The 13572-nt window shown below is 47.6% G+C and overlaps 1 protein-coding gene across 2 annotated transcripts in view; it reads right to left on the bottom strand.

Moving 5' to 3' along the window:
* The window catches only part of LOC138664784 (embryonic polyadenylate-binding protein), a 148990-nt gene that overhangs the window by 44341 nt on the left and 91077 nt on the right, over positions 1–13572 (bottom strand). For both annotated transcript variants that reach the window (XM_069751756.1, XM_069751757.1), the window contains exon 8: positions 12598–12864. In XM_069751756.1, coding sequence (XP_069607857.1) covers positions 12598–12864 — 267 coding nt within the window. The remainder of the gene's footprint in view (positions 1–12597; positions 12865–13572) is intronic.

Genomic DNA, 13572 nt, shown 5'->3' with positions numbered 1-13572 from the left:
ACATTCCCATGGCAGCGCACGTGGCTACTTATCTTACAGTATGGATGTCATATGAAATGTCCATGGAGCTCATAATACTATTACTGGACATTGCTGTTCACTATACAATTGCAATTACGTTTATTCAACCCCCTCCACTGCAAACTAGGTTGATAAGTAAAACTTACAAGCTTTCTGCTGTTTGCAATAAAGCAATGAAACGAGCACAGTTTACATAATTCAACAACTAACAAGTGGTTTCAGTAAATTCAACATTTAAAAAGGTGGCCCACTACTTTTTATTGATGGCCTATAGGACAGGATAGGACATTAACATCTGATTGATAAGACAACACCCCCGCCGATCAGCCGTTACCAGCAGCTGCTTGCCAGAAGTCCTCAGATGCTGCTGTAACGGAGCAACTCAGTCAAGACTATAGTGGCTACTGCCCGGTAATAGTGGTTGGATCTGCAGCACTCGGACTTGGCCACTACAGAAATGATGAAACGCCTATGTTTCAGCAGCATCCAAGAACGTCTGCTGGTAACAGCCACCAATCAGATATTGAAAGCCAGTCTATCCTTAAAATAGGCCCTCAATACAAAAGTAGTGGCCAGCCCCTTTAAAGGAAATCTGTCACCAGGTCTTTGCTACCCGAGCATAATGTAGGGACAGAGCCCGATTCCAGCGAGGTGTCATTTACTGGCTGCTTCCTGAAGTGGAAATATAAATCAGTTTTATCTGCTGCAGATCTAGCAGTCATCTGAATGCTGAGCTGTGTATGATCCCATTCACAACACTGATCGGCATCTTTCTGCCTATGCACAGTGCATACAATCAGTAATAGGGGCAGAGTTATACAGGGTTCATGGATATGGATGACTACCTAGCATCAGGTTTACTAGTCCTCTAGAGATTATCTCCTGCTGATAAAACAGTGATCTTATTGAAACACAGCCCAGTGACATCACTGGAATCATGGTCTCTGCCCCTGTATTACGCTGCTCTTAGAATAAATAGCAAAAACCTGCAGAAAGATTCTCTTGAATGACTACTGCATTCTCAGAATCATACAATCATTTCATGACAAGCGTCTTTAGTACTTAGTTGCACACACTACGGCTGGTATGACCTGCTGCAAACAATATGAATAGCCAGACACCAGTTTCAGGAAGAGTTTTTGAGCTAAATACCGTATTTTTCAAATTATAACACTCACTTTTTCCTCCAGATTTGGGAGGGAAATGGAGGTACGTCTTAAAATCCAAAAGTAACATGCTGGGAGTGGGGTGCAGCTGCGCTAGAGCGGGGTCACAGGAGGCTGGCGATGGCAAGAGTGGGGCGATGCTGTGGACTATGGGCTCTCATAAGAGCGCCGGGTGAGCCAAGTCATTTTCCAGGACCCCCCCCCCCCCCCCCCCCCACAGGGATATCAATGAGAACGGGGATTCCGCTCACCGGCACCTACATCTTATGAGAGCCCAGGGCCTGCAACATCGCCCCACTCTTGCCACCACCGGCCTCCTGAAGCAGTAACCCTGCTCCACCGCCGCTGACCATTTTCCCTGTAAGCTACCGTTAAAACGGCCAAGACGAACCACCATTTTACTAAAAAATAAATAAATAAATAAAAATTCTAATTTTCTACCCCAAAATTTGGGGGTGCGTCTTATGCTCCAATGCGTCTTATAGTCAGTAAAATACAGTATTTCATCTGTATGGCTTCCCATGGATGGATCTCTCAGTCGGGCCCTATTCTGTCTTTCTTCACATGGATATTGGTTGACATATGGTCAAATTTTAATACTAGAAACCAGTTAGGACAATCCCAATGGCCATGTCTTGTCGTGGTGGTATGGCTTCTATGCTTTTTTGATCAGAGTAGCGCTAATTATATGTACAATTACTATTCACTTGCTGTAGGGTATATATTAATTTCTTATTTTTCTCTTGGGTTTATCTCTTTGAAATGGTCACAGCGTGAACATGCTCTTACACTTTGCACGTACATCAGCTTACAGTAAAATTTAGTTTTTTTTGCTAGAGTTCCTGAGGAGTCTTATCCCATTCCCATAGGCATGGAGAGAGGTGAATATTCATTACCTTAATGAGTGGGGACATGTGACTGCTCGGCTGGAAGAGCTGCTGTCACCGGAGCGAGATGCAGCGAGGGCACGCAGGGACGTTAAGTAGGATGGGCTTTTTTTTTTTTTTTAATTATAGGGATGAGGAAACATTCATACAAGGACAGGGATGGGGAGCCATGCAGACAAGGATGGGGGATAAGGAGCCATGCAGACAAATATAGGGGATAAGGAGCCATGCATGCAAGGATAGGGGATAAGGAGCCATGCATACAAGGATAGGGGATAAGGAGCCATGCAGACAAGGATGGGGATAAGGAGCCATGCAGACAAGGATGGGGGATAAGGAGCCATGCATACAAGGATAGGGGATAAGGAGCCATGCAGACAAGAATGGGGGATAAGGAGCCATGCATACAAGGATAGGGGATAAGGAGCCATGCAGACAAGAATGGGGGATAAGGAGCCATGCATACAAGGATAGGGGATAAGGAGCCATGCAGACAAGAATGGGGGATAAGGAGCCATGCATACAAGGATAGGGGATAAGGAGCCATGCAGACAAGGATGGGGGATAAGGAGCCATGCATACAAGGATAGGGGATAAGGAGCCATGCAGACAAGGATAGGGATAAGGAGCCATGCAGACAAGGATAGGGGATAAGGAGCCATGCAGACAAGGATGGGGATAAGGAGCCATGCAGACAAGGATGGGGATAAGGAGCCATGCAGACAAGGATGGGGATAAGGAGCCATGCAGACAAGGAGCCATGCATGCAAGGATAGGGGATAAGGAGCCATGCATGCAAGGATAGGGGATAAGGAGCCATGCATACAAGGATAGGGGATAAGGAGCCATGCAGACAAGGATGGGGATAAGGAGCCATGCATACAAGGATAGGGGATAAGGAGCCATGCAGACAAGGATGGGGATAAGGAGCCATGCAGACAAGGATGGGGATAAGGAGCCATGCAGACAAGGAGCCATGCATGCAAGGATAGGGGATAAGGAGCCATGCAGACAAGGAGCCATGCATGCAAGGAGCCATGCATGCAAGGATAGGGGATAAGGAGCCATGCAGACAAGGATGGGGTATAAGGAGCCATGCAGACAAGGATGGGGTATAAGGAGCCATGCAGACAAGGATGGGGTATAAGGAGCCATGCAGACAAGGATGGGGTATAAGGAGCCATGCAGACAAGGATGGGGTATAAGGAGCCATGCAGACAAGGATGGGGGATAAGGAGCCATGCAGACAAGGATGGGGGATAAGGAGCCATGCAGACAAGGATGGGGGATAAGGAGCCATGCAGACAAGGAGCCATGCAGACAAGGATGGGGGATAAGGAGCCATGCAGACAAGGATGGGGGATAAGGAGCCATGCAGACAAGGATGGGGGATAAGGAGCCATGCAGACAAGGATGGGGTATAAGGAGCCATGCAGACAAGGATGGGGGATAAGGAGCCATGCAGACAAGGAGCCATGCAGACAAGGATGGGGGATAAGGAGCCATGCAGACAAGGATGGGGTATAAGGAGCCATGCAGACAAGGATGGGGTATAAGGAGCCATGCAGACAAGGATGGGGGATAAGGAGCCATGCAGACAAGGAGCCATGCAGACAAGTATGGGGGATAAGGAGCCATGCAGACAAGGATGGGGTATAAGGAGCCATGAAGACAAGGATGGGGGATAAGGAGCCATGCAGACAAGGAGCCATGCAGACAAGGATGGGGTATAAGGAGCCATGCAGACAAGGATGGGGTATAAGGAGCCATGCAGACAAGGATGGGGGATAAGGAGCCATGCAGACAAGGAGCCATGCAGACAAGGATGGGGGATAAGGAGCCATGCAGACAAGGATGGGGTATAAGGAGCCATGCAGACAAGGATGGGGTATAAGGAGCCATGCAGACAAGGATGGGGTATAAGGAGCCATGCAGACAAGGATGGGGGATAAGGAGCCATGCAGACAAGGATGGGGGATAAGGAGCCATGCAGACAAGGATGGGGGATAAGGAGCCATGCAGACAAGGATGGGGTATAAGGAGCCATGCAGACAAGGATGGGGGATAAGGAGCCATGCAGACAAGGAGCCATGCAGACAAGGATGGGGGATAAGGAGCCATGCAGACAAGGATGGGGTATAAGGAGCCATGCAGACAAGGATGGGGTATAAGGAGCCATGCAGACAAGGATGGGGGATAAGGAGCCATGCAGACAAGGAGCCATGCAGACAAGGATGGGGGATAAGGAGCCATGCAGACAAGGATGGGGTATAAGGAGCCATGCAGACAAGGATGGGGGATAAGGAGCCATGCAGACAAGGAGCCATGCAGACAAGGATGGGGTATAAGGAGCCATGCAGACAAGGATGGGGTATAAGGAGCCATGCAGACAAGGATGGGGGATAAGGAGCCATGCAGACAAGGAGCCATGCAGACAAGGATGGGGTATAAGGAGCCATGCAGACAAGGATGGGGGATAAGGAGCCATGCAGACAAGGATGGGGGATAAGGAGCCATGCAGACAAGGATGGGGTATAAGGAGCCATGCAGACAAGGATGGGGGATAAGGAGCCATGCAGACAAGGATGGGGGATAAGGAGCCATGCAGACAAGGATGGGGTATAAGGAGCCATGCAGACAAGGATGGGGTATAAGGAGCCATGCAGACAAGGATGGGGGATAAGGAGCCATGCAGACAAGGATGGGGGATAAGGAGCCATGCAGACAAGGATGGGGTATAAGGAGCCATGCAGACAAGGATGGGGGATAAGGAGCCATGCAGACAAGGAGCCATGCAGACAAGGATGGGGGATAAGGAGCCATGCAGACAAGGAGCCATGCAGACAAGGATGGGGGATAAGGAGCCATGCAGACAAGGAGCCATGCAGACAATGATGGGGGATAAGGAGCCATGCATACAAGGACGGTGATAAGGAGCCATGCAGACAAGGATGGGGTATAAGGAGCCATGCAGACAAGGATGGGGGATAAGGAGCCATGCAGACAAGGATGGGGGATAAGGAGCCATGCAGACAAGGATGGGGGATAAGGAGCCATGCAGACAAGGATGGGGGATAAGGAGCCATGCAGACAAGGATGGGGGATAAGGAGCCATGCAGAAAAGGATGGGGGATAAGGAGCCATGCAGACAAGGAGCCATGCAGACAAGGATGGGGGATAAGGAGCCATGCAGACAATGATGGGGGATAAGGAGCCATGCAGACAAGGACGGAGCTGGGGAGCCATGCAAACAAGGAAGGGGATGGGGAGCCATGCAGATGAGGATGGAGATGAGGAGCCATGCATACAAGGATGGGGAGCCATGCATACCAGGATAGGGATGAGGGGACAATGCATACCCAGCTTATACTCGAGTCAACATGTTTACCCAGTTTTTCGTGGCAAAATTAGGTGCCTCAGCTTATACTTGGGTCTACTTGTACATGAGAATATACGGTAACTTAAGCTGCAACTGTAAATCCACCTGTTTAATAGGTGATTATTATGCAAGACTGACTGCTTCATTTTTCTTTTTTTTTACACAACCTCTTCAACGGAATCAGAAAATAAGTCTTTTCAAAGATCAAAAAAGTAATCTGCAAAAAAGTTGTAAAGACAATTGGAGAGACTTGCTATATAGCAATGCATACATTATCTTTAGAGTTACAATTATCATTGCTCATCTGTACTCTATGGACAAGCTTGAGTGTGCTTCCACAGTATCCACCACCAGAATTCTGCATTTCAGAGAGTTTCCTATTTGAGAACAGCTCTTCATTATACATAACACTTAGGCTGTGTGCACACGTTGCGGTTTTTTCGCGGTTTTTCACGATAAAAACGCTATAAAACCGCAAAAAAACGCATACAATAAGCATCCCATCATTTAGAATGAATTCCGCATGTTTTGTGCACATGATGCGTTTTTTTCCCGCGAAAAAAACGCATCGCGGCAAAAAACGCAGCATGTTCATTAATTTTCCGTTTTTTTTTTTTGCGGATTTCCCACTCCAAAATGCATTGGGAAGTGTCCGGAAAAAAACGCAGCAAAAACGCGTCAAAAACGCATGCGGTTTTCTTGCGGATTTCTTGCAGAAAATGTCAGGAATTCTCAGGAATTTTCTGCGAGAAATCCTGAACGTGTGCACATAGCCTTAGAATTACGCTTAGATTGAATGCGGTTTAATAGCAGCTGTCTGCCTTAGACCTAATCCTCACATCCATTCAGAAACCTTCAGATATTGAACATTTAGTGCAAGTGAATTGTGTATTCGATATCCTAACCACATGCAGAAAGAAAGAGCACTGAAATACGTACGCTACTCACCTGGTAGCAGTGTTTTTTCAGGAGCCATGACAGCACAACGAGAGAGGGGATCCGCCCTTCAGGGACAGGAAACCTACAGACATAAAAAGGGCGGTACCTCTCTCCCACGTCAGTTTTGTTTCCAGAGCATGAGAGGACCACCTTGGTTAATAACACAGATGCAGTATATACATGAATACTTTTTATTATGCAAGTGAACATAAACTTTAACTCAAGATTAACAGGGTGTTGCATCATCCAAAAATATAGGGTAGGGAATCTAAGGGTGCTGTCATGGCTCCTGAAAAAACACTGCTACCAGGTGAGTAGCGTACGTATTTATTCAGTCGCCATGACAGCACAACGAGAGACTTTCAGAGACGAAAGATTTAGGGGGGGATAATAGCTTCTAGCACTCTTCTCCCAAACGTAAGGTCTGAGGAACTACCCAGATCTAATCTGTAATGTCTAAGAAAGGTAGAAGGGGAAGACCATGTGGCCGCCTTACATATGTCTTCGATTGACACTTCTGACCTCTCCGCCCAGGAAGATGCCATGGCCCGCGTGGAGTGTGCCTTTATACCATCTGGAACTTCGTTGCCACCTGCGGTATAAGGGAGAGAGATCGCCTCCCTAATCCATCTGGCTAGAGTGTTTTTAGATACTCTAAGACCTTTCCTTACCCCCTGATAGGCTACAAATAAAGAGTTATCTTTTTTCCAGGAATTTGAAACTGTAATATATTTAAGGAGGCATTTCCTCACATCTAAGCAATGGAATTTACGTTCTTTATCGTTAGTAGGGTTGGAGCAAAAGGAGGGTAGGACTACCTCCTGAACCCTGTGAAATTTAGACGCAACTTTAGGCAGATATAGGGGATCGGGTTTCAATATGACCCTATCCTCCCTAACCTGCATGTATGGGGGATGTCTGGAGAGTGCCTGCAGATCACTAACCCTTCTAGCAGATGTGAGAGCAACTAACAGGGCTGTTTTGATTGACAGGATCTTCAGAGGAATAGTATCAATGGGCTCGAATGGGGCTATCGTCAGGGCTGAGAGTACCAAATTTAGGTCCCATGGGACTAACCTTTGTTTAATAATTGGTCTAGACCTGGTGACTGCTTTAAAGAATCTAGAAATCCAGTGATTACTGGCTAAATTAAGATATAACGCTCCCAGCGCTGACACCTGAACTCTAAGAGTACTTGTGGCCAAGCCCATTTCCAGGCCTTTTTGTAAAAATTCAAGAATCTGGTTAATACATGGTTCTTGGTCAATTTGAGCCCCAGAAAAGGATAAAAATTTTCTCCATACTCTCACATAAATGCCTGTTGTAGATGGTTTCCTACTTTTAAGGAGAGTATTAACCAGATTCCGAGAGAATCCTTTCCCCCTCAGTAAGGACCTCTCAAGTTCCATGCCGCTAGGTGTAAGTTGGCTACTTAAGGATGGAGGATTGGTCCCTGGGAGAGCAGATCTGGTAGCTCTGGAAGAACCCATGGTTGGCAGACAGACATCTTCCTCAGCCAAGGAAACCAAGCCCTCTTGGGCCAAAATGGAGCTATCAAGATTACCCGGGCCTTGTCCTCCCGAATCTTCCTCAGGACTAGGGGAATCAGATTTAGAGGGGGAAAGGCATACGCGAGCCTGAAGTGCCAAGATATCAGCAGAGCGTCCACACCGTATGGGTTGTCTTTTGGATTTAGGGAACAGAATTGGAGTAATTTCTTGTTCTCTCTGTTGGCAAAAAGGTCTATCTCCGGACAACCCCATAACTGGATGATCTGACTGAAAATGGCTGGATTTAACGACCACTCCCCCTGTCTGAGCATGTTGCGGCTTAGATAGTCGGCTTTGGTGTTGATACTTCCTTTTATATGAAGCGCCGTCAGGGAGAGAAGATGTACTTCGGCCACCTGAAAGATATGATTTGCGACCTCCATCAATGTACTGGATCGCGTGCCACCTTGACGATTAATGTAGGCCACAGTTACCCGATTGTCTGACAAAAGCCTGACGTGTCGACCCTGTAGGGGTACAAGGAATCTATTTAAGGCATGTTTTACTGCCAACAGTTCTTTCAAGTTGGAGGAAGAGTCCTGTTCAGACTGAGACCATAGTCCCTGAACCCAATCCTCCCCTAAGTGAGCCCCCCACCCTTTGGGGCTAGCGTCCGTAGTCAACACCCTAGATACGTGATTTATCCAAGGGACCCCCCTGTGCAGATTCGAAGTGTGAGTCCACCAACCCAGCGAATGTACAGTCTCCGTAGAAAGTGTGAATTTACTGTCGAGGTGAGCATTTAGACGACGGGAATTGTGTAACACGTCCCACTGTAAAGCCCTTGTGTGGAACTGTGCCCAGAGAACTGCCGGGATGCAGGATGTAAGAGAACCCAAGATTGACATCGCACTCCTGACTGATACTAAGGGATTATTTATTGCCCTTGTGACCAACTGCTTAATCTTAGCAATTTTTGCGTCCGGCAGGCGACATTCCTGCTGACTAGAGTCAATAACATATCCTAGGAATTCCTGTATTTTTAGGGGCTGAAGGCGCGATTTTTTTATATTGATCATCCAGCCCAATTTGTGTAACGCATCCATGACTTTCTGTAGTTGGTCTGTGCAATGCGACTCAGAATGACCCACAATTAGCAAATCATCCAGGTACGGGACTATTAATATATCCTGTTCATGCAAGTGCGCCATAACCTCCACCATGATTTTTGTGAACACCCTGGGTGCAACTGCGACTCCGAACGGAAGTGCCTGATATTGAAAGTGTTCTACTGTGCCAGCTAGTGAAACCGCCACCCTAAGAAATCTCTGATGATCAATATGAATTGGTACATGGTAATAGGCGTCTTTGAGATCTAAGACAACCATAAAACAGTGGTGAAAGAGTAATTTTATTGCTGTCTTGACCGACTCCATTTTGAAGGAGGGTATGAACAGAAAATTATTCAGGCCTTTTAAATTAATGGTGCGATATGAACCATCGGGTTTTTTGACCAGGAACAGAGGGGAATAAAAACCCCTACCTTCCTCGCCTGCAGGGACTTTGACTAGAACATTCTTCTGTTGGAGCTCCCGGACCTCAGACTCCAGCGCCAACTGCTCTGTAGAGGAGGAACGAACAGGTGTTAACATAAATTTGTCCCGAGGAGTATGGTGGAAGTCTAAGGTTAGGCCTTTCTCCACAATGCCTAGAATCCATGGATTGTTTGTAATCCGCACCCAGGCTGGGTAGAAGGCCGAAAGCCTACCCCCCACCTGGTCCGCTAGTCATTGTGGTTTCTTGACCTCTCGTGAAGGATTAAACATAAATCCTCTACCCCTCCTTCTGCTGTTGTCATATCTAGTAGATTCTCTGTTGGAGTCTCTATATGGTCTTCTGCGGTTGGACCATCCTCTATTATAGTCCCGTCTGTAGAAGGGTCTTCCTAGGAAGGGAAAGCGTTTCTTACTATCCCCTGCTTTTTCCAATAGCTCGTCTAGGACTGGTCCGAACAAGTGAGCTCCTTCACAAGGAATGCTACATAATTTTGTTCTAGCTTGTAAGTCCCCTGGCCAGCATTTTATCCATAGTGCTCTCCTGGCTGCATTGGATAATGCCGAGGACCTGGCGGCCAACCTGACTGAATCTGCTGAAGCATCTGAAAGGAAGGCTGCGGCATCCTGGATTGTGGGCATAGAGGACAATATTTCCGACCTAGGGACTTTATCTCTGAGCTGATCTTCGAGGTGGCCCAACCATACCATCAAGGATCGAGCGGTACAAGTGGCTGCTATGGCTGGCCTCAAGGACCCCGCTGAAGTCTCCCAAGCTCCTTTAAGGAAGATGTCGGCTTTCCTATCTAACGGGTCTTTCAAATTCCCCAAGTCGTCGAAGGGGAGAGACGACTTTTTGCATGCCTTAGCGACTGCTGCATCCAGCTTCGGGACTTTATCCCATGAGGACGAAGCCGCTTCTTCAAAGGGATACCGTCTTTTAAAGGCTGGCGGAAGCGACCCCTTCCTTTCTGGTTTCTTCCATTCTTTTGAGATTAACGATTTGATCTTGTCAATCACTGGAAAGGCTCTTCGGGATTTTCGCTCAATACCCCTGAACATAACATCCTGAATGGAACATTCCGACTGGGTATCTTCTATCCCCATTGTGCTGTTAACTGCTTTGACCAGATGGTTAACCCTCTCTAGGGACAAACAGGCTCGAGCAGACTCCTGATCCTCAGAGGAGAAAGTAGACGGAAGAGACCCTGAGCTTAGCTCACCCGAGTCCGAATCTACCTCAGATAAAGGGGATGACCTTTTAGCTTCTGCTCCCCGAGACTTGGATCTCTCGGCACCTTTAATTTCCTGTCTCACCATCTCTCTTATCGTAGAGGTTAGATCAGGCGCCTCCTCCTCCAATAAACGTTGAACACATATTTTACATAACTTCCTCAAATGCCCATCTGGAAGCGGCTCTGCACATTCGGCACACTGCCTATGTTTGGCTTTGGACAAACTTTTCCTCCCCTGATAGAGGAAAAAAGACAAGGGGAACACAATCACCACTAAGTGGACTTTCACGAAGCTCACTTACCCCGTCCAGTAATGAGTGGTACCGTAGATGGGGGGTCCTTCGTAGCCGGCAAATCCTTACGGCCTGAGGACTTTGGTATAGAGATCCGTGCCTCCTTAGCTCCACCAGCGCGGCTACTGCCACTAGACCGACGCTGGGAGCTTCTACGAGGCTTATCTGACTGCTGCTGCGGCGGCTCCTGCTGCTGCTGGCTGGTAGTTCCTTCTGGCGACTCCATTATGGAATGGGTGAGGAACTCTGACCAGCTTGCCGCATTAAATACCCCCAAGGTACCGCCCCCGGATGGGGGCCAGCAGGGAATCCCAGGTGGTCATTAGAGCGTCTGCCGCTGTGCTGCGCTACCCCTCCCTGAAGCCCAGACCGTTCCCGCAGCTGGGCGCCGCCATTAGCCAGAGATGACGCTACTGCGCATGCCCAGCCGCGTCATCCGGCCGCGCCGCTCGCCGCGTCATCCGGACACGCCCCCTTCAGGACGCGGCGGCGGCGCCAAGCCGACACGCGGACCAGGACGCCAGCAGACCCCCCGGACCAATGCCGCGTCCCCGCCCGGACCAGCGTGACCCCCAGGCGAGTAGCCAAGCACCTCTACATAGGTATGCGCTGCGGACGTCCGAGAAGCTAGCCTATGCCAGAGGCTGCTTCCTCCTGCTGTCACCTACACCGCGCAGTGCCCCTGCCGTGTGGTGCTTCCTGCCCCCTGGACGGGCCGAGGTAGGGGACCCCCGCTACCTGTACCGGGCCGCCAGGAGTGGGGAGTTTTCTTACTTCGACCCTCTTGTCAAGGCCTGTCTGCAAGAGGTTCCGCTGTCAGGGACAGGAAACCAAACTGACGTGGGAGAGAGGTACCGCCCTTTTTATGTCTGTAGGTTTCCTGTCCCTGAAGGGCGGATCCCCTCTCTCGTTGTGCTGTCATGGCGACTGAATAAAAATAACTGCAGTGGATTTTAGGATGTGCAGCGTGGTGATTATTAGCATGTATTCTATGGAAAGGCCATAGATAAGCCCTACAGAATTACAATGAAGCTGTAGATCTGCTGCCGAAATCCAAAAGTCAATGTTTTATTTCAACAAGGGTATTATGGAAAATTCAGAATTTGTGGACAAAATTGGGCCTCTCTTTTTTAATTTTTGGTGGGAAGAAATATATGTTTATGGCTGCCCACATTCGTGATACATATACTAGAATTGAGGCCTACCGCCTCAATGCATTAACCTAACGATCCCTGTGTGGCCTATTTAAAAAAAAAAAAAAAAAAATCAGGTTCCTCGCATCATGTTCTCATTCACTTTATGCAGTTAATAGCCCTCTGTGTCTGTACTGTTACATACTTAGGCAGTTAACTGGTTCATGCAGCTTTACATGAACACCCGAGCCTTACACTATGGCCGGTCCGAATAACTAAAGCAATTGTTACCATCCACCTCTCGTGTCTCCCCTTTTCCTCATAGTTTGTAAGCTTGCGAGCAGGGCCCTCACTCCTGGTATCTGTTTTGAACTGTATTTCTGTTATGCTGTAATGTCTATTGTCTGTACAAGTCCCCTCTATAATTTGTAAAGCGCTGCGGAATATGTTGGCGCTATATAAATAAAAATTATTAATTAATGAAAGCATTTTAGAGCTTACCTGTGGCATAGTGGATAAGTAGTAGCTTGTTGCCTGCTGGAATGCTCCCAGCATAGGGCCGGGCATGGTCCTCATTGATGCAAGTCTCTGCATGTACTGGTTGGTAAGAATTGCCTTTCTTTCCTCCTTTCGTTGCGCTAGTGCAACATACAGAGGCTTTGTACTAACTATACGTCCGTTCATCTCTGTGACCGCTTTTGTGGCCTCTTCTGGCGAGGAGAAACACACAAATCCAAACCCTTTGCTATGTCCTCCATCTGTCATGACCTAAAAATGTAATTGAAAATGGAAATCCGTTGTAGAGATGGTTTACTTTTTTTGTTCCTTCTCTTTAGGGCATGTTCACATGGCTGTGATTTGATGCTACAAAAATCAGAAGCCGGTTTTAAAGATGTGAGGTGTACTCCATTCAATGTGTATATTCCATACACGGCATCCCATTGCTGATACCTACAAGAATTGATACATTTTCTGCAAAATAGTCCCACTGAAATCGATGGGAGGCAACATTCACATGGATTTCACACAGTTTTCTGTGCAAGAACACACATATGAATACATTGACCCTTTATTTATTGCTCTTAGTCGCTGCCAATAAATTTACCAATCTAACCTGCCAAGTTTTAAGACCACTTCTGTGACACGAGGTGAAAGCTCATCACCTATAGAGTCAAGAATAATGTATGAATAGAATGACAATTGTCACCACCCAATCAAAAATGATAAGGATTGTACCTCGTGTAAGGGCTCATTCAGGCACCCATGTATCACGATCCAAGCACTTGAGTCTCTCATATGTGTATATGAAGCTGTAAAATTCAGGTCAGGAGGCAGTCTGCAGCCAGTCCATGCGCCAAGGCCCATACTCCCAAGGTTCATACTCATTTGTACTCTTATTGCACTCTAACCAATGTTATTCGATGGGTTACAGCTCATCTGCGATTTTTTTCTCAGCTGAAATCGTACTGCGAAACA

Source organism: Ranitomeya imitator, chromosome 2 (genome assembly GCF_032444005.1).
Source record: "Ranitomeya imitator isolate aRanImi1 chromosome 2, aRanImi1.pri, whole genome shotgun sequence".
NCBI classification, from domain to species: Eukaryota; Metazoa; Chordata; class Amphibia; order Anura; family Dendrobatidae; genus Ranitomeya; species Ranitomeya imitator.
This window is presented reverse-complemented; position numbering and strand designations above follow the sequence as displayed.